The sequence below is a fragment of the Bombina bombina genome, chromosome 4, assembly GCF_027579735.1.
Source record: "Bombina bombina isolate aBomBom1 chromosome 4, aBomBom1.pri, whole genome shotgun sequence".
Lineage (NCBI taxonomy): Eukaryota > Metazoa > Chordata > Amphibia > Anura > Bombinatoridae > Bombina > Bombina bombina.
In genome coordinates this window covers 259987517-260013100 of record NC_069502.1, presented here as the reverse complement: position 1 = coordinate 260013100, position 25584 = coordinate 259987517, and the positions used below count along the sequence as shown (strand labels likewise).

At 39.2% G+C, this 25584-nt stretch overlaps 1 protein-coding gene across 3 annotated transcripts in view; it reads left to right on the top strand.

Moving 5' to 3' along the window:
- The window catches only part of NGEF (neuronal guanine nucleotide exchange factor), a 336405-nt gene that overhangs the window by 232587 nt on the left and 78234 nt on the right, over positions 1–25584 (top strand). For all 3 annotated transcript variants that reach the window (XM_053709926.1, XM_053709925.1, XM_053709927.1), the window contains one exon: positions 1300–1442. In XM_053709926.1, coding sequence (XP_053565901.1) covers positions 1300–1442 — 143 coding nt within the window. The remainder of the gene's footprint in view (positions 1–1299; positions 1443–25584) is intronic.

The following is a 25584-nucleotide window of genomic DNA, read 5'->3' as shown; positions in this document are numbered from 1 at the left end:
GGTGGCAACCCTACTGGGACAGAATGAACAACTGGGTGGGACACTGGGACAGTGCCTCCAAACCGGGACAATCCCAGTAAAAGTGGGACTTCTGGTAAGCCTACGCTTAGGGGTATACTCACTTTTGTTCCCAACGGTTTAGGCATTAATGGCTGTGTATTGAGTTATTTTAAGGGGAATTTACACTGTTATACAGGCTGTACACTCACTACTTTACATTGTAGCAAAGTTTCATTTCTTCAGTGTTGTGTGTGTGTGTGTGTGTGTATATATATATATATATTTATATATATTTATGTACATATATATATATATATATTTACATATGTATATATATATGTATGTGTGTGTGTGTATATATATATATATATATATGTATATGTATGTATATATATATATATATATATATATATATATATATATATATTTATACATATGTATGTGTATATATATATGTATGGGTGTGTGTGTATATATATATATATATATATATATAACAACATTTTAAATTAGGGGGAGATAAAAGGCGAGTTTAAAATCCTCCACTACGCACAAAATATAGAAAAAATAACTCGTTGTGTAGTTCATTAACAAATCTAGACAGGCCCAGAGGCTTGTTTTCCCACAGAAAACCTCTGAATTACATTGTTTCCAATGCAGCAAAGGATTCTGGGTAAGATATGCAAATTAAGTACACAATGACACACCTTTTTACTTCAGTCTGCTTTTCAGCAGGTTCCCTTTACGCCAAAGTATCGCTGTTCACACAGCTTATAAACTTAGCTAGGGTTAGTGCAGTAACTGTATGTATATATATATATATATATATATATATATATATATATGTATATATATATATGTATATATGTGTGTATATATATATATATATATATCTTTGAATAAATAAACATATGTTATGTGAAGAACATTGGAATGTGAAATGTTGATATTTTCCTGTCGGGTTAGCACACATGAGAATTTGCAATGTGGTTTGAGCGCAAATGGGGTCTTAGGTTTTTTATTCACTTTTTTTTCTCCATTGACTTCTGTGGGGGAATATGTGAACGCGCATGTGGTATTCTAACTTCGGCTTTTTTGCACTTGTCGGGTTTCCGCGTAATTGAAAATAGTTTACTTTCAACTCATAATATGAGCGCAACCCGATTAGCGCAAAAAGCTTACTTCTAGTGCAATTAATGCTCGAGGAGGAGCTTTAAATAGTGCTCCACTTGTAATCTGGCCCTTTATTGGAGTGTTCATTTTTAACTCTAATGCCGTCTTTTTGTCCTCCATTTACAGTGAATTCCCTCCCTCCGAGGTAGCAGGTAGCTCTAATGAGAACAGGAGGTCCCCATCTGAGTGTACCATGTCTAACCCTGAGGCACAGCCAGCTGTTTACCCACTTACAGTTGATTCCTGGAAAACTTTAATGGAACAAATAGGTAAGAGTCTCAGTTTTGTCTCCCTCAGCATAATAGTTGTTTTTTCTTACATTGTATTGTTTGCACATTATACTTATAGCATTGTCTGCTTTAGGGTTTATTAACCAGACCCACTTTTAATGGACGTGATGCAGTGAGAGATTTATGCATTTGCTCATGTAATGCACAAATGGCTTGCCATAATTTGTTAGAACATGTTATTTATGCATTAGACCCTAGAGTGGTTATGTTTTAAAGTCCCACTCTCTGGGGTTTTATACCTGCTATTTATGCATTAGACACTAGATAACCGTATTTAATTAAAGTGGTTAATAAAGTCCCAGTCAAGAGTTTCAAGCCTGATATTTATGCATTAATCCCTAGATAATTGTGTTTAACCCCTCACTCTGGGCCAGCCATGTTCTGTTTGGGAGTGCAAGACATTGCAGTTCCCTAGTAGGACTTTATTTATGTGTTTAATTTTTTGTGGAGGCGAAAAACATGGGGCTTACTAATGCAAAAGATACATGCTGTAACAAATTTGAGTATATGATTTTTTTAATTGGAATTTGTCTTCAATTAAAGAAAAATCACTATGGCAAGGTTCATTAAGTGAAATGTTCTCTTAAAAGGACAGTGTACTATTTTCTCCCTTTTAATGTGTTCCTAAATTTCCATATTACTTACTGGACTGTATTAAATTGTTTACAAATAGCTACTTTACCTTTATTTTCTCATTTAAAATGACTGATTATGTCTTCTGTTTCCTCACCGATACTAAACATTTCGAAATTTAAGTTCTGGTTACAAAAACTTTTATTTTTCCATTCTTCTCTTTAAGGGCATGATGATCAAATATTTTTCTGCCTGGAGAGAGTTAGTAGTGCAGACTTAACAGGGGCTCAACTCACTAAATGCTCAAAAAAAGGCGGAACTCTCCAGCACTGCGAGATCTCTCTTGTTTCTGTTTCTGAAGGAGAGACAAGCCCAGTACAATATAGCACTGCATGACATGAGTTTTGTTACTTACACTTTGTGCATTGTATTTATATTACTTTACACTTGGGATTGGGTTCATTCGGGGTATTATTACATTTAAGCTTTGCTCTTTCAGAAAGTAGGAAGGACAAGGAAGTTCCCAGGGCTGAATAATGAAGTTCCCAGGGCATGTCTGAAGCCCTCTCAAAAGTCTTGTGAAATGCTGTAATCATTTATAACTAGTTGGTCTCACTGATTTTTCTCACCAGCTGTATGCATGTGAAGTTTACTCAAAATTCACAATACACTTAAATTCACAATACAGAAAAGCAATATATATTAAATTATAGGCAAAATCGAATTAAAATGTAGTGAAAACATTTCAGATTAATTTGTAATTGATGCAAACCGAGCCTTTATATCAGCCCGAGGTATTCTCTAGCTACCTTCTCTCTCTGCTTTTGTATCCCAAAGAGCTTTATTACTTTCTATCGAAGGCATCTCTCATCTCCCTGAGACTTCCAGGTTCCACCCTTTTTCTTATAGAATTCAGTGAGTCCAGTCCCTGTGAAGTCTGCACTATATTTTTTGTCCAAACTAGAGAAACTTTGCTTATCCGGCCCACAGAAAGTAATGATGCTCTCTGGTAAACCGAAGCTGTCAGTTTTTCAGTTTTATTTTAAAAAGAAGAAATACAAAAGTGAAATGTAATTTGTAAAAGATACACATATACAAAGTATGATCCTAATGTGTTAAAGTTACACAGAAACTGTGAAATCATAATCATAATTTGTAAAATCACAATACTACATACACTGTTTTATACGGAATTAAATACATAATAAAAAGTGCAGATTTTAAATGTAATAAAATGTAAAGTAATATAAAATATAATATAAATTAAAAATACAAATTGTAAATGCAACAGAGCTATTATGTAATGTAGTGTTATATTACACTGTGCTTGGCTCTCCTTCACATACAGAAATGCAGTGAACATCCCTTGTAGACAGGGATAGGCAAGGTGTCCGTATATGGACACTGGTGTCCGTGACTAGCCCTTGCAGTGTCCGCCACAACCTTAGTATATCTTTTCTTTCTGATTAAATAATAGAAATAAAAAAATAATGTAGTGTGAATACAGTTAATGGCTTGTCAAGAGACTGCTAGTGATATTGGGTGATAAGTTATGGAATTAATAAAGCCTGAGTGAAATACTAGATGTGTATCTGCATAATAACACCCAGCTCTATACAAAGACACATTAGTATGTATTGGGTACTTTTAAAGCATGGCTAATCACCCGTAAGGGTCTCAAGGCACTTCTCATTTTATCAACCTCGGAAGGATGAAAGGCTGAGTGGACCTTGCCGGGGATCGAACCTGCAACCCTCGGTTTGCTACAGAGCTCAGCCACAGTGCATTAGCATGCTGAACTATCTGTCCGGCTAGTGACAATGGCACATGTGTATAGCCAGACAAGGGCTGGTTATAGAGTCAGTGGTATCTGCATCAGTATAATAATACCCAGCGCTTTATAATGACACAGTAGTGACACTGGCACATGGGTATAGCCAGAGGAGGGCTGGTTATAGAATCAATGGTATCTGCATCAGTATAATAACACCCAGCACTATATAATGACACAGTAGTGACACTGGCACATGGGTATAGCCAGAGGAAGGCTGGTTATAGAATCAATGGTATCTGCATCAGTATAATAACACCCAGCACTATATAATGACACAGTAGTGACACTGGCTCATGGGTATAGCCAGAGGAGGGCTGGTTATAGGATCAGTGGTATCTGCATCAGTATAACACCCAGCGCTTTATAATGACAAAGTAGTGACACTGGCACATGGGTATAGCCAGAGGAGGGCTGGTTATAGGATCAGTGGTATCTGCATGAGTATAATAACACCCAACACTATACAAAGACACAGTAGTGACACTGGCTCATGGGTATAGCCAGAGGAGGGCTGGTTATAGGATCAGTGGTATCTGCATCAGTATAATAACATCCAGCACTATACAAAGACACAGTAGTGACACTGGCTCATGGGTATAGCCAGAGGAGGGCTGGTTAAAGGATCAGTGGTATCTGCATCAGTATAATAACACCCAGCACTATAAAATAATGTTTTAACCCCTTAGCGACCGAGGACGTGCAGGGTACGTCCTCAAAAAAAAGGCAGTTAATGCCTGAGAACGTACCCTGCACGTCCTCGGTGTGGAAAGCAGCTGGAAGCGATCCTGCTCGCTTCCAGCTGCTTTCCGGTTATTGCAGTGATGCCTCGATATGGAGGCATCCTGCAATAACCTTTTTAAGCCATCCGGTGCAGAGAGAGCCACTCTGTGGCCCTCTCTGCACCGGAGATCGGTGGCTCCCTGCGTTGGTGGGTGGGACCCGGACCGGGAGGCGGGTGGCGGCCATCGATGGCCCTGGTTATGTGCAGGGGTGGCGGGATCGTGGGCGGGGATGAGCGGGGGCGCGCACGGACGCGCGCGCGTGCACGGGAGGGCGGGGGCGGGCGCGTGCACGGGGAGGGAGCGGGTGGGAACCGCTACACTACAGAAAATTTATTAATAAAAAATGTTTAAATGTCTAAATATTTTTTTTTAAAAAAAAGATCAGCAAGGTGGTGGGGGTTTGTCTGTGTGGGGGGGGGAAGCTACACTACAGAAAAAAGCCAAACAAAAATAAAAAAGCACTTTTTTTTTGTAAACTGGGTACTGGCAGACAGCTGCCAGTACCCAAGATGGCCCCCAATGAGGCAGAGGGGAGGGTTAGAGAGCGGTTTTGGGGGGGATCAGGGAGGTTGGGGGCTAAGGGGGGGATCCTACACCCTAGCATATGTAAATATGTTTTTTTTTTTTAAAAAAAAAAAAACCTTTTATTTTAGTACTGGCAGACTTTCTGCCAGTACTTAAGATGGCAGGGACAATTGTGGGGTGGGGGAGGGAAGGGAGCTGTTTGGGAGGGATCAGGGGGTGGGATGTGTCAGGTGGGAGGCTGATCTCTACACTAAAGCTAAAATTAACCTTGCATGCTCCCTGCAAACTCCCTAATTAACCCCTTCACTGCTAGCCATAATACACGTGTGAGGCGCAGCAGGATTTAGCGGCCTTCTAATTACCAGAAAGCAACGCCAAAGTCATATATGTCTGCTATTTCTGAACAAAGGGGATCCCAGACAAGTATTTACAACCATTTGTGCCATAATTGCACAAGCTGTTTGTAAATTATTTCAGTGAGAAACCTAAAATTGTGAAAAATGTAACTTTTTTTCAATTTGATCGCATTTGGCGGTGAAATGGTGGCATGAAATATACCAAAATGTGCCTAGATCAATACTTGGGGTTGTCTACTATACTACACTAAAGCTAAAATTAACCCTACAAGCTCCCTAAAAGCTCCCTAATTAACCCCTTAACTGCTGGGCATAATACACTTGTGGTGCGCAGTGGCATTTAGCGGCCTTCTAATTACCAAAAAGCAACGCCAAAGCCATATATGTCTGCTATTTCTGAACAAAGGGGATCCCAGAGAAGAATTTACAACCATTTATGCCATAATTGCACAAGTTGTTTGTAAATAATTTCAGTGAGAAACCAAAAGTTTGTAAAAAAAATTGTGAAAAAGTGAACGATTTTTTGTATTTGATCGCATTTGGCGGTGAAATGGTGGTATGAAATATACCAAAATTGTCCTAGATCAATACTTTGGGATGTCTACTAAAAAAAAATATATACATGTCAAGGGATATTCAGGGATTCCTGAAAGATATTAGTGTTCTAATGTAACTAGCGCTAATTTTGGAAAAAAGTGGTTTGGAAATAGCAAAGTGCTACTTGTATTTATGGCCCTATAACTTGCAAAAAAAGCAAAGAACATGTAAACATTGGGTATTTCTAAACTCAGGACAAAATTTTGAAACTATTTAGCATGGGTGTTTTTTGGTGGTTGTAGATATGTAACAGATTTTGGGGGTCAAAGTTAGAAAAAGTGTGTTTTTTTCAATTTTTCCTCATATTTTATATATTTTTTATAGTAAATTATAAGATATGATGAAAATAATGGTATCTTTAGAAAGTCCATTTAGTGACGAGAAAAACAGTATATAATATGTGTGGGTACAGTAAATGAGTAAGAAGAAAATTACAGCTAAACACAAACACCGCAAAAATGTAAGAATAGCCTTGGTCCCAAACGGACAGAAAATGGAAAAGTGCTGTGGTCATTAAGGGGTTAATTTCAAATTACTTTGGTGTCCTTCACTAAGGTCTGTACTCTGGAAAATGTCCGCCACAGCCTTTGCCTGTGCCTATCCCTGCTTGTAGAAGAATAGCAAAATCTGCCTTTTTTAGAATTTCACTAGGGATCTTGCAGTGCTGGAGTATCATCACCTGAGTGGAGAGCTTTAGATCACAAGGCCCTAAGTATTGGCTTTGGTAAAGAAGTAAGATAAGAATGACTTTGTTTCATTGAGTTGTGGTTTCAATTTGCAGAAACAGCTATTTCATATACAAAAACATATCTACAGGACCAAGTAATTGGAAATACATTAAAAAAACAGCAATTTTACAGTACACTGTCCCTTTAAAGCTCTGTAGCATTCTCTACACAATGGTTTATAAAGTAAACATAGTGCCATATACTGGGAACTGCAACTCAAGTTTTACAGTGTCAGTAAATTGGCTGAAAAAGTTTTTCATGAGCAATGATGTTTTCTATTTTCTCTTTTCTAGTTTAAAAAAAGCTTGTTTTTGTCTTGCTAAAAAGTTGGTGAAGATGGCAAATCTAAAATCAATTTCTTTTTAATATGGTTGAAATACATGATAACAATATATAGGTGATTTGATCTGTACAAATGTTTCAAATGTAATTTAAAAAATAAAAACGTGTTGAATGGCTCCTAAATATTCCTTGCAGTCCACAGAGTGAACTGTGTGAAGCCATTCTTTTCTCTTGGATAAGCTTTCAACTCTTACTGGCTGTGAGGGTTATTTTGATTAATCTAAGAAATTCCTGTTAAAGGGACAGTCTAATCAAAATTATACTTTCGTGATTCAAATATGGCATACAATTTTAAACAACTTTCCAATTTACTTTTATCATCAAATTTGCTTTGTTCTGTTGGTATTCTTTGTTGAAAGCTAAACCTAGGTAGGCTCATATGCTAATTTATAAGCCATTGAATCAGTAAATACAGTAGATTTGCTTAATCAACAAATGCATGATAAAAAAAGACAATGCAATATTACTTAGTCTGAACTTCAAATGAGTAGTAGATTTTATTTTGGACAAATTTCAAAATTATGTGTATTTCCACTCTCCCCTTTACCATGTGAGAGCCATCAACCAATCCCAAATGCATATACATATATTCTGTGAATTCTTGCACATGCTCAGTAGGAGCTGGTGACTCAAAAAGTGTAAATATAAAAAGACTGTGCACATTTTGTTAATGGAAGTAAATTTGAAAGTTGTTTAAAATGTCATGCTCTATCTGAATCAATAAAGTTTTATTTGACATGAGTGCCCCTTTAAAGGGTCAGTCTTCTCAAAAAAATCTATTGTTTAAAAAGATAGATAATCCCTTTATTACCCATCCCTCAGTTTTGCACAGCCAACATGGTTATATAAATATAATATTTACATCTGTGATTACCTTGTATCTAAGTCTCTGCAGACTGCCCCCTTATCACATGGCTATTTATTTATTATCTATAAATTGAATTTTAGCCAATAAGTGCAGTGTCCGCAGGAAAAAGCACAATGTTATCTATATGGCACACATGAACTAGCAGTCTCTTGTTGTGAAAAGCTAATAAAAAAGCATATGATAAGAGGCGGTCTGCAGTGGCTTAGAAACAGGTTGAAATTTAGAGGTTTAAATGTTATAAAGTATATTAACATAACTATTGGTTGTGCAAAGCTGGGTAATGGGTAGAAAAGGCATTATCTATCTTTTTAAACCATAATAATTTTGGTGTAGACTCCATGGATAACCATCTTAATCTTATTTATAGTCTCACTCTTTTTTTAACCTTCAAATATTATTTTGTTGTATACTTTTCCCCAAATGTCATACACTTCCTTCATAAGGTGGTGAGAGTCAACAAGCCATAACTTCTGGGATTAAAGCGATAGTCTGATGAAAATTATACTTTCATGATTCAGATAGAGCAGGCAATTTTAACCCCTTAACGACCAAGGACGTACGCCACACGTCCTCAAAAAAAATGCAGTTAATGACCGAGGACGTGTGGCGTACGTCCTTGGTCTGGAAAGCAGCTGGAAGCGATCCTGCTCGCTTCCAGCTGCTTTCTGGTTATTGCAGTGATGCCTCGATATGGAGGCATCCTGAAATAACCCCCCTTGGCCATCCGATGCAGAGAGAGCCACTCTGTGGCCCTCTCTGCACCGGACATCGGTGGCCGGTATCGTTGGTGGGTGGGAGCCGACTTGGGAGGCGGGTGGGCGGCCATCGGTGAGATCTGGAAGGTGGAGGGGGCGGGATCGGGGGCGGAGCCTTCGGGGCGCGTGCACGGGGCGGGAGCGGGTGGGAACCGCTACACTACAGAATTTTTTTTAAAAGTAAATTGTCAAATAAAATTAAATACTTTTTTTCCAAAGCATCTAAGGGATCTGGAAGGGGGGGGGGGTTGGTATTGGGGGGGGGGGGGAGCTACACTACAGAAAAGGGACATTTTTTAATTAAAAAAAAGCATATTATTCACTAAAATGGGTACTGGCAGACAGCTGCCAGTACCCAAGATGGCGCACATTAAGTCAGAGGGGGAGGGTTAGAGAGCTGTTTGGTGGGGGATTAGTGAGGTTGGGGGCTAAGGGGGATCCTACACAGAAGCATATGTAAATATGCAAAAAAAAATGCACAAAAAAGTCAAAATTTTCCTTTTATTTTAGTACTGGCAGAGTTTCTGCCACTACTTAAGATGGCGGGGACATTTGTGGGGTAGGGGAGGGAAGAGAGATGTTTGGGAGGGATCAGGGGGTCTGATGTTTCAGGTGGGAGGCTGATCTTTACACTAAAGCTAAAATTAACCCTGCAAGCTCCCTACAAGCTACCTAATTAACCCCTTCACTGCTAGCCATAATACACGTGTGATGCGCAGCGCCATTTAGCAGCATTCTAATTACCAAAAAGCAACGCCAAAGTCATATATGTCTGCTATTTCTGAACAAAGGGGATCCCAGAGAAGCATTTACAACCATTTGTGCCATAATTGCACAAGCTGTTTGTAAATGATTTCAGTGAGAAACCTAAAATTGTGAAAAATTTAACGTTTTTTTAAATTTGATCGCATTTGGCGGTGAAATGGTGGCATGAAATATACCAAAATGGGCCTAGATCAATACTTGTGGTTGTCTACTACACTAAAGCTAAAATTAACCCTAGAAGCTCCCTACATGCTCCCTAATTAACCCCTTCACTGCTGGGCATAATACACGTGTGGTGCGCAGTGGCATTTAGCGGCCTTCTAATTACCAAAAAGCAATGCCAAAGCCATATATGTCTAATATTTCTGAACAAAGGGGATCCCAGAGAAGAATTTACAACCATTTATGCCATAATTGCACAAGCAGTTTGTAAATAATTTCAGTGAGAAACTGAAAGTTTGTGAAAAAAATTGTGAAAAAGTGAACGATTTTTTGTATTTGATCGCATTTGGCGGTGAAATGGTGGCATGAAATATACCAAAATGGGCCTAGATCAATACTTTGGGATGTCTTCTAAAAAAAAATATACATGTCAATGGATATTCAGGGATTCCTGAAAGATATCAGTGTCCCAATGTAACTAGCGCTAATTTTGAAAAAAAAAATGGTTTGAAAATAGCAAAGTGCTACTTGTATTTATGGCCCTATAAGTTACAAAAAAAGCAAAGAACATGTAAACATTGGGTATTTCTAAACTCAGGACAAAATTTTGAAACTATTTAGCATGGGTGTTTTTTGGTGGTTGTAGATATGTAACAAATTTTGGGGTTCAAAGTTAGAAAAAGTGTGTTTTTTTCCATTTTTCCTCATATTTTATAATTTTTTTTATAGTAAATGATAAGATATGATGAAAATAATGGTATTTTTAGAAAGTCCATTTAATGGCGAGAAAAACGGTATATAATATGTGTGGGTACAGTAAATGAGGAAGAGGAAAATTTCAGCTAAACACAAACACCGCAGAAATGTAAAAATAGCCTTGGTCCCAAACGGACAGAAAATGGAAAAGTGCTCTGGTCACTAAGGGGTTAAGTAAATTTCTAATTTACTCCTGTTATAATTTTTTCTTTGTTCTCTTTGCATCTTTATTTTAAAAAGCAAGAATGTAAGCATAGGAGCCGGCTCATTTTTGGTTCAGCACCTGGGTAGTGATTGCTGATTGGTGTCTAAATGTAGCCACCAATCAGTAAGCGCTACCCAGGTGCTGAACCAAAAATTGTCCGGCTCCTAAGTTTACATTCAAATAAAGATAGCAAGAGAATGAAGAAAAATTGATAATAGGAGTAAATTAGAAAGTCCTTTAAAGTTGCATGCTCAATCTGAATCATGAAAGTTTAATTTTGACTAGAAGACTATCCCTTTAAACTCCAGTTCATTAAGAGGCAGGCAAAATTCCCCAACACACCAAGAGCTTTTAATCCTACCCACTTCCCTGTACCTCTCATTCTTATTTTTGAATCCACAGGAGTAAGGGGAATATGTTGAGGTCCTCATGATACATTGTTGAAAGGGGTGCTCAGACTGGCATGAGGCTCACTGTTCTCCTCAGAGAACCGAGAATAGGACAGGTGGGTGTACAGGAGTACCATAGGCAGTGAGCAGTAAATATCTTGTGGGAGTTTGTTACTAGCCTTCCACAGGTGACACTGGGATTTGATCCTGCAGCTTCCTCTTGTTGGTTTTGTCAAGGTATTTCCTACCACAGATCCTTAGTTAGTTTGCTCTAACTCGGATGGGCTTGGCTACTGGAAGCAGAACTCCTGCATCTGGATAAGCACAGTGGCATGGGTGCATTTAGCAAAGTAACTTCAACAATAACATAGCCCACAGGCTAGTGAAGTAGCTACACTTTGCTGTACATCATAGCCAGGGGACATATTAAAGGTCAGCACATAGTGCATTTAGGCATTACTTTTATGGGGATATTAAAGGTATTTAACTCATTATCACATATGGGTGAAAATGCAACACTTATTTTCCTTTGTGCTTTTTTACTGGTTGGGAGCATGCAGGACTTGTCAAGGCTTGGCGCACGTAATCTGTAACTATACTTCAATAGAGTAGGAGTATGTTTTTATCTGGGCACACTACAGTTAACTTTTTTGGTCCTTGTTTAGTGCTCCCACCTTTTAGCTCTTTCTTCTCGCTTCCCTGCGGCGGCCATTTCTTTTCTGGAGCTTTCGGCAGTCACGTAGGTGTTGGCCCTGGGAGGTGGCAAGTATCCTGGCACACCAGGAACTATATATCTCTACTCTATCTATCTCTTTTACATTAACCACTTTTGTTCTTGTTTGTCCTCGAGCCAAGTTATACCCATCCTGCTTTAATCTTTTCCTTAAGGACATTGTCTGTCTTCAGTCACTTGGTCTCTGAGAGGCCATATGGATTTTTCCCCAGGATTTCAGGAATATCTCCAACTATCACAGATTTGTTGGCGCTCTTGCCACTTTCAAGTAAATATAGATGCCTACATTCTGGGGACAAGATCACTGCAGAGCCAGGTCTACCTTCTTCTCTGAAGTTGAAGAATTGGGGAATTCCTTTCTGAGGACCAAGGGAATTTCTTTCTGAGGACCAAGGGAATTCCTTTCTGAGGACCAAGTTTCGACTTCAGAGCAGGACTCAGAATCCACTTCCTTTTTTTTCAAGGTACAGCATCTACTCACTTTATTATGGGACGTCCTGTTAACCTTGGGGATGAAGGAGCCAGCTTCTTCAGTGAAACAGCTGGACATATTGTTCAAACCTTCATCTAAACCTGCAGAGGTTTTCTTAGTTCCTGATGCTAGTTCGGGGATTATTTCTAAGGGATGTGGTAAAAAAGGTATTTCGTCTACTAAGTTTAAGAAAACATTCCCCATCTCTCAATCTAAGGTTAAGGCTTTGTGAATCTTCCCAAGGCACAGGACATGAAGTTGGAAGCTTACTACAGAGAGGCTTTTTTTTCAGGCAGTGTTTTTATTCAAGCTAGCAGTCACCATAACATGTGTGGCTGGTGCTATTACTCTTTATTGTGATGGCTTATCTGAAATGGTTTCAGAAAAGATCTCCCTTGAGGTTATTCAGGACCGCTTCAAATAATGATAAAAAGTGTCTGATTCCTTTATTTGCGAATCAATCGTAGATATTATTTGTATGAATGCAAAGAATGCAGCCATGTCGGTTCTTGCTAGAAGAGCTTTGTGTTTAAAGTCCTGGTCTACAGATATGGTTTCTACAAGTCAACTTCTGTCTCTTCCTTTTCAGAGAAAGATTCTCTTTGGTCAAGGATTGTGTCATGAGATGCAGGACATATGCAGAACACAGCAATGATGGTACAACTCTATTTTATTGCAGAGCATAACAATACACATCTAGTCAGGTTGATTGTACTAAACTAACTGCGACACAGACACCGGACCTAAGCCCCGCCAACATACTAGTGACATCACATCCTGCTCTCATCACATCTTCCCCTTTTTCAAAGGCAAAGCATACATTTGCATATAATAAATAACAGGGTACACCAACGGGGTATACAACAACATTTTTGTTTTTGAACATAATAAAACAGATAGATTAGAAAACATGAACAAATAAATTACATCCTGACTTGGACATCGGGGTAGACTACCCTAGTCCACAGTGACCATGGGATTATTCTGCCCATACTTCCGGTCACTGTTCTAGCTAAAGTCAGTCCCTGTATCGGGCCGGAAGTTTCACCACTCTTCCGCTTGATGTAACTTTGCATGAACTGTCCTCTGATACAGAAGATGGTGAACAAGAGTCTGCTGGAGGCAAAGATATATCCCCGCTGTGATCTTGCTGAGGGGAAGGCACCTCTCTTAGAACAGGGGATCCCACTGGCGGTGGTACTGAGGTATCCGGTTCCAGACTCTCAGGTACAGGCTGAAGATGTCTTCGGTTACGGCGTGTAACCGTCAAAGATGTCTTCGGTTACGGCGTGTAACCGTCCCTCCCTCTGTAAGGACTGTGTAAGACCTTGGTTCTGGAGAGCGGCCCACTACCGTAGCAGGCGTCTTCCATTTCTTCTCATCATCCAGTTTAATTCTGACACTTTGGCCCGCTTTCAGTTCCTGTAAAGGCCTGACAGAATGTCTCCTGTCGTAAAAGAAACAATAACCCTTTTTGGCCTCTTCATCCCTCCTAAGGACTTCGTCCCGAGGAACAGGGCCAGGCGGCTTGAAGACACCCACTGAGGGTAAAGTGGTGCGAATCTGGCGTCCTAGCATCAGCTGTGCCGGGCTAAACCCGGTGGCTTGAATGGGCGTCGCCCTGTATGACAAGAGGGCTAGGTACGGCTCAGATTGCTTTAGAATAAATTTTGTTGTTTGAACTGCCCTTTCAGCCATTCCGTTGGCCTGCGGATAATGTGGACTTGACGTGGAATGTACAAAATCATATTCCCTGCTGAAAGCACTGAACTCTGTAGAAGCGAACTGCATACCATTATCACTCACCAGCTCCATTGGAATGCCCCAGCGGGCGAACAAGCTCTTCAGGCGAATGATAACGGCCTGACTTGTGATATCATTCAGGGGTGCAATTTCCAAATACCTGGAATAGTAGTCGATCACAACAAGAAACTTTTTCCCGTGCAGTTCACACAAATCAGCAGCTATTTTCTGCCACGGCCCCGCAGGCAGCGGAGTAGACATCAAGGGCTCCCTTCTCTGAGTAGGCCGGCGTTCCCGGCAAAAGGCACATTTAGACACGTGATTTGCAATGTCGGAGCTGATCCCAGGCCACCACACAGCTGTAGCTGCCCTTTCTCTGCACTTTGTAATGCCTAAGTGGCCATCGTGAATCCTGTTTAACATCTCTTTCCTCATGCTGACAGGAATTACAATGCGGTCTTGGAACAGCACCAACCCCTCCAGCTCCGTGAGCTGCGACCTCTCTGGCTGGTAAGCATTTAAAGACATCCAGGCTGCCCGGCTCTCGGGCCAGCCTTCTTTTATGTACCTAATAACTTCTTGCAGATCTGTGTCCAAATATGTTTCTTTCTTTATCTCTTCCAGTTTCCTTGAAGAAATGGACTTAGAGGCCAGAACTGAATCAACATACACTTTCACATCCGATTCCGTGGAGGATTCTTCAGCAGCAGCCAGCGGGAGTCTGGATAGTGTATCTGCCACAACCAGTTGTTTCCCCGGCACATGCACTGCCTGAACATTGAACCTGAGCAGTCTCATTAAAAGTCTCTGGCATCTCAAAGGTGTTTTGTCAATGTCATAAGAATTGATTAGAGGGACTAGCGGTTTGTGGTCAGTTTCCAGACTAAATTTCTCCAAACCCACTAGATAACACTGAAAGCACTCACAGGCCCAAACTGCAGCCAGGCACTCTTTCTCAATTTGGGCGTATTTCGACTCCGCAGCCGTCAGTGTGCGGGAACAGTAGGCGATAGGCTGTAGTTTGTTGTCATTCAGCTGCAGGAGTGCAGCCCCCAACCCATAACTGCTTGCATCGGCACTAACCACAGTCTTTTTTGAAGGGTCGTAGAACCCCAGCACTGGGGCAGACCCCAGCAGGGACTTGGCATGTAGAAAAGCTTTTTCTTGTGAAGGTCCCCAGACCCAGGCAACATCTTTCTTAAGCAACTCTGATCATGAGCCCGGTAGCACCGTGTGCATCGCCCATGTTGCGCCCATCCACTTCTAGGCCTTTCCAGTACTTTAGATCTACCGCTCACACTGTGCCTTTCACTAGCAGTTTTCCTAGACTTCATCCACAATACTATCAGACCTCAGATCAGCACTTTGCTTTTTCACCAGTTCACTCTGGCGGGCCATCCTAATAGCCCCGTCTAACGTTAAATCAGGCTCTAACTGCAGCTTCAGGGAGACTTCAGCATCTGCAATTCCAATAACTATTCTGTCTCTGATTTGCTCTTCTTTAGCAACACCAAACTCACAGAATTCAGCTAATTCATACAGGCTGCGCACAAATGACTCCACAGATTCTCCCACACGCTGATTACGTTTGTGAAAACAAGCTCTCTCATGAATCACATTTCTTTTGGGCACAAAGTGGGCACTGAGTTTATCCATAACTATATCAAAGTTAAATTCTTCCCCTTCTTGGAAAATAAAAGCATTGAACACTGGCTCCACATCTTTCCCCATAGAGTATAAAAGAGAATTGACTTGTACTTCACCACTCTCCTTGTTCAGTTTGGAAGCAATCCTGAAGCGCTGAAACCGCTGACGCCATGTGGGCCAAGCTGCAGGCTGAGAGAAGTCAAAAGGCTCAGGTGGGGTAAACTTCGACATTGCAATCGATCAGGAACAGAAGCGCAGTCCAGAACTTCTGACACCATGTCATGAGATGCAGGACATATGCAGGACACAGCAATGATGGTACAACTCTATTTTATTGCAGAGCATAACAATACACATCTAGTCAGGTTGATTGTACTAAACTAACTGCGACACAGACACCGGACCTAAGCCCCGCCCACATACTAGTGACATCACATCCTGCTCTCATCACAGATTGGATGGAATAATTTCCACATTGACCTGTGGTAAGGGCCTTTTCTTACCAGAGGATAAGCTTTCTCTATGGCATATCTAGGCCAGTAGGATGTTTTTATTTCTTTTGTCACTTTAGAAACCAAAATTCATCTTCTTCCTCAAATCAGAAGTCAGACTCCTCAAGTATTCATAGAAACTTGGAGGTTCTTGGAACAAGTCCAAGCAAACTAACAAGCCTGATACCTCTTTGAAGTCAGCATGAAGGTGCGGCCCTGATCCAAATGTAGTTCTGGTAGGGGAAAACTGAACCTTTTTAAGAAGGCCTGGTTTCCATCTGTTCAGGATCCTTGGGTGCTAAATATAGTTTCAAAGATGTACAAACTAGCAGGGCCGGATTGGGCTGCCGGGATACCGTGAAAAATCCCGGTGGGCCGGCAGGGGCAGCTGCAGTATGTGGAGAGCAGCAAAGCACAGTTGTGGGGGATGTGCACGCTCACAAACCGTGCACGTGTCGCTTCTAACTAATGTATTCTGCGCAAAGGGCAAGTCACCAATGTACCGCCGGTTCCCTTAGCCCCGCCCACACTGAGAACCTGTAGGCCACTTTGGCTGTTCAATAATATACACTCACACATGGACCGAGTGTGCACTGTGAGTGACATTATGTGGGAGTGGGCAGTTGTGCCACTGGGGGGGCGTGGACCACACATGGCCGGGGAGACAAACAGCAGGTAGGAACGTTTTACACTTCAGACTGATATTTTTGGAGTTAAAAAATAAATAAATCACAAGTGTATTATTAGTGGGCTAGGCTTCCGTTATTTCTGCATGGATATCTGGGCTGGCATCCCTCCTGGCAGACAACACGTTAATGCATTATGCACTTCAGTTTTTTTCAATGCAGTAATATTAACCAATATTTGATTGAAATTGTTGATTTTCTGGGAAACCTTTCTTCTTTTAAGCACCTGCCAATGTATTGATCTGATCTGTAAGATACATATGTGAACATGATACAACTGACTTGGTGACAGTGGCATTTTATAGGGACCCTTGTACTGCTTTCAACAGTATAGTTTTGTCATTTGTTTTACATCAATTTCCTAGTATCTAGAATAACCACTGATTTTGTTGTAATAGCTCATATTTATACTTTCCACCTGTTCCATTTTCTGTTTCCTATATGATTGCGAGATGTGACTTGTTGTGAGAGGTGTCCTGGTCCATGCACTTATTATTTTTTCACTTTCACGCGTCCTTCTAGAGTTTGGCTCATAAGACATTTATTTCAGATAGTCTGTAGGGACACCTATGTATCGCTGCTTTGTTTGTCACTAACTGGAACATTTTCATGTCAGTCCACTGCCTCCTCCCAACCAGGGCCGGATTGGGCCATGAGCCGGAGGGGGTGGGGGGGCTTAGCCGGAGGGGGCGGGGCCATACAAATTTCCAGGGCCGGTCTGATTTCCCAGTCCGGCCCTGCAGAATAGGTTTTGGTTCCATGCCCCTTTGGGAAGGTTCCTTCTGTGGAAAACGAACAAGAGGGGCTGGGGTGCACTCCAAAGAGAGCTGTGAGTTGGACTATCTGTAAGGTTAAAGCAGGGACAATTCCAATGATTGTTCAATATTAGAACTATTCTATCTTGTAGTGACTACTCATATAGGAATAGGGTGTTAATGTGAGATATAATGGTTACACGCAAACCGTGATTGTGTTTATTTTAGTGTTTAAATGTTATAATTTGATGTCAGTTTTCAAAATCACAGGTGTATTAATAATCACATATGTGTTAATGTGATATTCCTAAGTGGCGTGTACTAAATTAATATAAAATATTTTTGTGTGATCCGTTGGATAAGTGTGAGAAAAAAACTACTCGTGGGATGGTGATTTCTCTTATATTATAGTATTTGAATGGGGATCGTAGCAATATTCGTATGTCGTATACTCTATGATATGATATATTCATCCAATATAATGAAAAACAAAAGCAAATTGAAATTATATTAATTTTACTATAAAATGTGCATTAAAAATGGTGGTTTATCGAAGCAATTGTACTATACTTATAGTTAGTTCCAATTCATACATAAACACGAAGTTGCAACAATTCATACATAGACACAAAATAGCAACAAATAGCGGCTGGTAAAAACAATTGTTAAAAAAGGAATTACTATTGACCATATAGGTTTCAGTCTATGTTAAAAGTTCCTGGTCGAGACCAAACAGTGGTGGTTCTGTGTTATGGATCGTTGATTCTGCGTCAGATGTGATTCAGTTATCAATACTTTAATCCAAGGAAGGAATCCTGTGACAAGAAAGATTTATCAAAAGGTGTGGAAAGTTTTTTTCTTTCCTGGTGTGATGCTAAGGGATGTCGCTGGGATTCTTTAAAGATTCCTAGGGTCCTTCAGTTTCTTCAGGATGGTTTAAAAAAAGGGTCTGTCTGCAAGTTCCTTAAAAGGACGGATTTTGGCTATTTTAGTTTTGTACCATAGAAACCAGACATTCAAGTGTTTGACTGTGAAGTCCATGTCTCCTCCTTGGAATCTCAATTTGGTTTTGAGAGTTTTGCAGATTTCTCCATCTGAGCCTATGCATGATTTACATATTCAGTTATTGACATGCAAAGTTTTTTTGTTTCTTCTGGCTATTTCTTCCAACAGAAGAGTATCAGAACTTTCTGCACTTTCTTGTGAGGCTTCTTATCTTATATTTCATCAATATAAAGCAGTTCCTAGGACTCACTATGGTTTCTTACCTAAGGTAGTTTCATCTTACAAATTTTACCAGGAGATTGTAGTTCCTTCCTTATGCTGAAAGCCAAAGAATTCTAAGGAAGATCTTTTACATAATTTGGATGTGGTCAGGGCTTTGAAGTTTTATTTTCAAGCCACTAAAGAGTTTAGGCAATTTTAAGATTTATTTGTTCATTACTCAGATCAGCATAAAAGTCACAAGGCTACTGCAGTTACTTTGGTCTCTTAGCTGAAACCGTTAATTTAGAAAACGTATTTGGTGGCAGGGAAACCTTCTCCACTCTGTGTTATGGATCACTCTACTAAGTCTGTTTCCACTTTTTGAGTGTACAAGAATGAGACTTCTGTAGAACAAATTTGCAAAGTTTATCATTTTGATGTTTTTACTTCTTCAGAAACTGCATTTGGCAGGAAAGTTCTGGTCAATGATGCGCCTGCCTTACCTTTTTTGTCTGTCCCTTTCTTGGTATTGTGAAATCCACAGGTTGGGTAATAGTTCCCAGAAAATATGGCTCATGGACTCTCACCACCTTATTAAAGAAAACAAAAGTTATTCTTACCTGATAAATTATTTTATTTCATGGTGGTGAGAGTCCACGAGACTCAACCATTATTTTTGTGCCTTCTTTCGTTGGCGACAGTTCAGGCTAGCACCTTCATTTTTCTGCTTTCTCGTTTCTTGCTTTTTCTCCTCTTCTTGGCTATACGTTAAGCTGGGAGGTAGAGGGAAGTAAGTGAATGGAATTAAAAATTATTGGTGTGTTTGGAATTTTTCTCTACCTAAAGTACAAGTCAATACTTGTTCCCATGATTTGGTATAATAAGGAAAGGACAATGTTTTCTTTCACAAGTTTAGACAAATTTATGCATCAGGGATAATGAATGTTTTTTCTACTTTGATTTAGTAATACATTTTAAAATACGTAGGTTCCCTCAAGGTCTTTGCATTATACTTCCATTAGTTATTTTACTGTTTCAGCAGCAAACGCACATATGCTGTGTCTCCTCGTGCAGCAACATTCACACCTTCTAAATGTGTGTCATATAACTCACTGCCAACATCAGCTCTAGCTCTCTGACCAGGCATGGCGTTTGAATCCTGATCTTCTAGTCACATGTAGCATATGTGCGTATGCCTCTGAAACAGTAATAACTGTTATCCAAAAGCAATTTTGCTAATGGAAGTATACTGCAAAAAATGCTTCTATTGAAAACTGAAAGGGACCCACGCGCATTTCAATTTTCTTTTCTTTCCCTTGTATAATGTTTGATTTAGAGACCAGAAAAATTTCTATAAAGGAAATATTTTTTGCCACTTTATAAACTTTGCCTTATATGTTGAAAACAAAATTACTCTTTAAGGAATAGAATCCAAATTTTCTTCCTACTTGGTCAAACATAAAAGAGATGGAAGAAACATAGGAAAGTAATATGCTCAGATAGATCACATTTTTTGCAAATATTAGGAAGACTTGTTTATAAAACAGCTTCAGACGTTTTATAAAATAGTGTATTTTTTCTGAAGAAACTTGTTTTTTTTTTATTAGTAAACTTTTTTTTATTGAGAAAATTATGGTAATTTTATAGTTTACATGATCAAAATTGGAACTAGAGTGTCCCTTTTTAAGTTTTTATTTCTCAATGTAACAGATACAGTAGTTTCATATTTTCTTATTTGACATCTGCTCTAAACAAACATTCTGTATTTAAAGACTAACACCTAGATTACGAATTTTGCGTTAGAGGCTATGCGGTGCTAACGAGCAGTTTTCCCTCGAGAAAAAAAAGCCTAACACCTGCAAAAAAGCAGCGTAAAACTCCTTAACGCAGCCCCATTGATTCCTATGAGGAAATAAAAGTTATGTCTACACCTAACACGAACCCCGAGTCTAAACACCCCTAATCTTACACTTATTAACCCCGAATCTGCCGCCCCAATGTCGCCGCCACTATAATAAACATATTAACCCCTAAACCGCTGCATTCCCGCCTCGCAAACATTAGTTAAATATTATTAACCCCTAATCTGCCGGCCCTAACATCGCTGCCACCTACCTACATTTATTAACCCCTAATCTGCCGCCCCCAATGTCGCCGCCACTATATTAAAGTTATTAACCCCTAAACCTAAGTCTAACCCTAAACCTAACACCCACTAACTTAAATATAATTTAAATAAATCTAAATAAGTATTCCTATCATTAACTAAATTATTCCTATTTAAAACTAAATACTTACCTATAAAATAAACCCTAAGCTAGCTACAATATAACTAATAATTACATTGTAGCTATCTTAGGGTTTATTTTTATTTTACAGGCATTGAAGTTCAATCCTATTGGAAGAAATTACGTTTTTTGCCCAATATGTCTAAAGAAGATAGTCAAGCCTTACAAGCAATTTGCAATAATAAAGAATTGATTTGCAAACAAGCTGATAAGGGCGGTGCCACAGTTATTTTAGATAGGGGGTACTATATTGGTGAAATTAAATCTCAATTAGCTAACACTGATGTATATATGCTATTAACCTCAGACCCCACATCTAAAATTGCAGTAGACATAAAAAGATGCATCCAGAGAGCATTCCAGAATGGAATTATTGATAACGAAACCAAAAATTATCTTATTAAAGAGGAATACACTATACCAGTACTTTACACTCTCCCAAAGGTTCATAAGAATCTAGGGACCCCCCCTGGACGTCCCATAGTGGCGGGTTCTGACTCTATTTTTACAAATATATCCATATACCTTGACAGACTGTTGAGACCATTTGTAGCTCAGGCTATGTCTTTTATTAAAGACACTAATGACTTTTTATCTAAGATTGAGGGTCTGCCAGGAAATATGGATAAATGTATCTTGTATAGCTTGGACATTGTTAGCCTCTACACGTCCATACCACATAGCAGTGGGTTAGATTCTATCAGGTATGCTATTGGCAAAAGTAATAGGTTCACTGCTATGCAACAGCAATTTATTATAGAGTTAATGGAAATTATTCTGCACTGTAATTATTTCCTTTTTGAGGATTCTTATTTCTAACAAAAACAAGGAACTGCTATGGGGTCCAACGTCGCCCCCACCTATGCCAATATTTTTATGAATATTTTTGAGGAGAAATTTGTATATGAAAATGAGCTCTTCATTCTATGTGGCGCCACCTGGTGGCGTTACATAGATGATATATTTGGCATTTGGTGGGGTGACGTTGGATCCCTACAACAATTTGTGAGTGAATTGAACAGGGCATCAGGATGTATTAAATTTACAATGTCTTGGAGTGAAGAATCTATTAACTTCCTTGATACTAAAATCTATAAAGATGGTTCCCTTCTAAAAACAGATATATTTAGAAAGGATACTGATAGGAATAGCCTCCTACACTTCTCTAGTGCCCATTCACCTGCTTTGGTGAAATCTTTGCCTTACAGTCAAATGTTAAGAGTTAAGCGAATAGTGAAAGACAAAGCCCTGGCTTTGCAGAGACTACAGGAGATGGGCATTAGATTTGTGCAGCGTGGTTATCCCCCTGATTTGATTCAGGAGACTATTGATAAGGGGATACAACTACCTGACGAAAGGGTTAATACTGGAAATACCAATAAGAGAAAGGACCCTGACAGGATGGTATTTGTGTCTGAATACAATTCTTGCAGTTCAGAAATACAAAGGATCATTAGGAAACACTGGCATGTTTTGAGTGAGTGTAATCCTGAGGTACTAGCATTCCACCAACCACCTATGCCAGCCTACACTAGACTTCCTAGTTTAAAAGACAAAATTGTTAAGGCTGACGTGGGTTCTAGTAAGAAATCCAAATTGGGGTACATTACTTCAGAAAGCAATGGCTGTTTCCCTTGTCTTAATTGCTCCAGTTGCAATAACATGATAAAATCTGATATATTCATCCACCCCCTTACGGGACAGAAATTTAAAATAAAGGGCTACTACAATTGTAATGCTAATTTTGTTATATATCTAATTAAATGTCCGTGTGGGTTAATTTATATCGGAGAGACGACCCAGAGGGTGAGAGATAGAATAATTCAACATAAATCCAATATTAGGACAGGAGATTTAAAGGCCCCAGTTGCCCACCATTTTTTGAGTAAAGGTCACTCTATTGCACAACTAAGATTTCAAATAATAGACCATATACAGAGCCCTAGACGTGGCGGCAATAGAGAACTGCTTCTCAAAAAACGTGAGGCATTTTGGATCAATAAATTAGATTGCTTAATCCCCAATGGTATGAATAGGGAACTTGATTTAAGTGTATTCCTGTAAAGTAAAAGATTTTTATCTTTATACAATTCCTTTTCTGGCATTTAATTTTATAATTTTATATTTTGACATTTTTGATATCTGCTCTTCAACAAATGTGATTGTTCTCTTTTTTAAAAAAATATGTTTTTGTATAATAAAATTGTATGTTTGATATGGGTTAGACCACTAGATGGCAATAGAGGCTAAGAAAAATGTATATCTAAGTAATTAAGGTGAAAGGTGTGGTCTCACCTGACTGATGGCTATTTAAAGGTGATTAAGTCTAACAAACATTATGTGAACATGACTAAGGGATAACCACCCGAAACGTCGTTCTATTTTACCTGCTCCTACTATGTGTTTAATAAAGGAACTTTTTATATGAGAAGTGGTGCTGCTGCATTCTTTGAAGATTTCCAATCAGCCAATAGGATTGAGCTTGCATTCTATTGGCTGATTGGAATTCTATCAGCCAATCGGAATCTAGGGGACGCCATTTTGGATGACGTCACTTAAAGGTACCTTCATTCAGTAAGAAGACTCCGGATGAAGAGGATGCTCCGCGTCGGATGTCTTGAAGATGGACCCGCTCCGCGCCGGATGGATGAAAATAGAAGATGCCTGCTGGATGAAGACTTCTGCCCGTCAAGAGGACCACTTCGCCCGGCTTGGATGAAGACTTCTCCCGGCTTCATTGAGAACTTCGGCCCGGCTTGGATGAAGACGTCTCCCGGTAAGTCGATCTTCAGGGGGTTAGTGTTAGTTTTTTTTAAGGGTGTATTGGGTGGGTTTTATTTTTAGGTTAGGGACTTTGGGAGGCAAAAGAGCTAACTGCCCTTCCAAATGCCCTTTTCAGGGCAATGGGGAGCTTAGGTATTTTTAGATAGTATTTTATTTGGGGGGTTTGGTTGTGTGGGTGGTGGGTTTTACTGTTGGGGGGTTGTTTGTATTTTTTTTTACAGGTAAAAGAGCTGGTTACTTTGGGGCAATGCCCCGCAAAAGGCCATTTTAAGGGCTATTGGTAGTTTAGTTTAGGCTAGGTTTTTTTTTTATTTCTGGGTGGTTTTTTTATTTTAATAGGGCTATTAGATTAGGTGTAATTACTTTAAATATCTGTAATTTGTTTATTATTTTCTGTAATTTATTGTTGTTGTTTTTTGTACTTTAGCTAATTTAATTTAGGTAATTGTATTTAATTTAGTTAATTTATTTAATTAGAGTGTAGTGTTAGGTGTTAGTGTAACTTAGGTTAGGTTTTATTTTACAGGTACATTTGTGTTTATTTTAGCTGGGTAGTTATTAAATAGTTAATAAATATTTAATAACTATTCTACATAGTTAAAATAAATACAAACTTGCCTGTAAAATAAAAATAAACCCTAAGCTAGCTACAATGTAACTATTAGTTATATTGTAGCTAGCTTAGGATTTATTTTATAGGTAAGTATTTAGTTTTAAATAGGAATAATTTAGTCAATGATAGGAATATTTATTTAGATTTATTTAAATTATATTTGTTAGTGGGTGTTAGGTTTAGGGTTAGACTTAGGTTTAGGGGTTAATAACTTTAATATAATGCTGGCGACGTTGGGGGCGGCAGATTAGGGGTTAATAAATGTAGGTAGGTGGCAGCGACATTGGGGGCGGCAGATAAGGTGTTAATGCATATAATGTGGTGGTGGTGGTGTGTCCAGAGCGGCAGATTAGGGGTTAATAATTATAATGTAGGTGTCGGCGATGTCGGGGGCAGCAGATTAGGGGTTAATAAATATAATGTGGGTGTCTGCGATGTTGGGGCAGCAGATTAGGGGTTCATAAATATAATGTAGGTGGCGGCGATGTCCGGAGCGGCAGATTAGGGGTTAAAATTGTATTTTAGTGTTTGCGATGTGGGAGGGCCTCGGTTTAGGGGTTAATAGGTAGTTTATGGATGTTAGTGTACTTTTTAGCACTTTAGTTATGAGTTTTATGTTACGGCATTGTACCATAAAACTCATAACTACTGACTTTTAAATGCATTAGGACTCTTGACAGGGTAGGGTGTACCGCTCACTTTTTGGCCTCCCAGAACAGACTCGTTATACCGGCGCTATTGAAGTCCCATAGAAAAAAGACTTTACGAAGTTTACTTAAGTCGTTTTGCGGTAAGGCCAAAGAAGTGTGCGGTCACCCTAAACCTGCAAGACTCGTAATACCAGCGGGCGTAAAAAAAGCATTTTTTACCCTAACGCACAACTCGTAATCTATCCATAAGGAAGTGATATATTAATATGTTGTTTTATGGCGAAGTCTAAATATGTTTTTAGAAAAAAAATACATTTTTGCCTGGTTTTATTTTTAATTAAATAAAAATTAAAGCTTTAGTCTCTTGAAACTTCTGGTCCAGTCACTTCACTATAAATACATATTATTTTATTTAA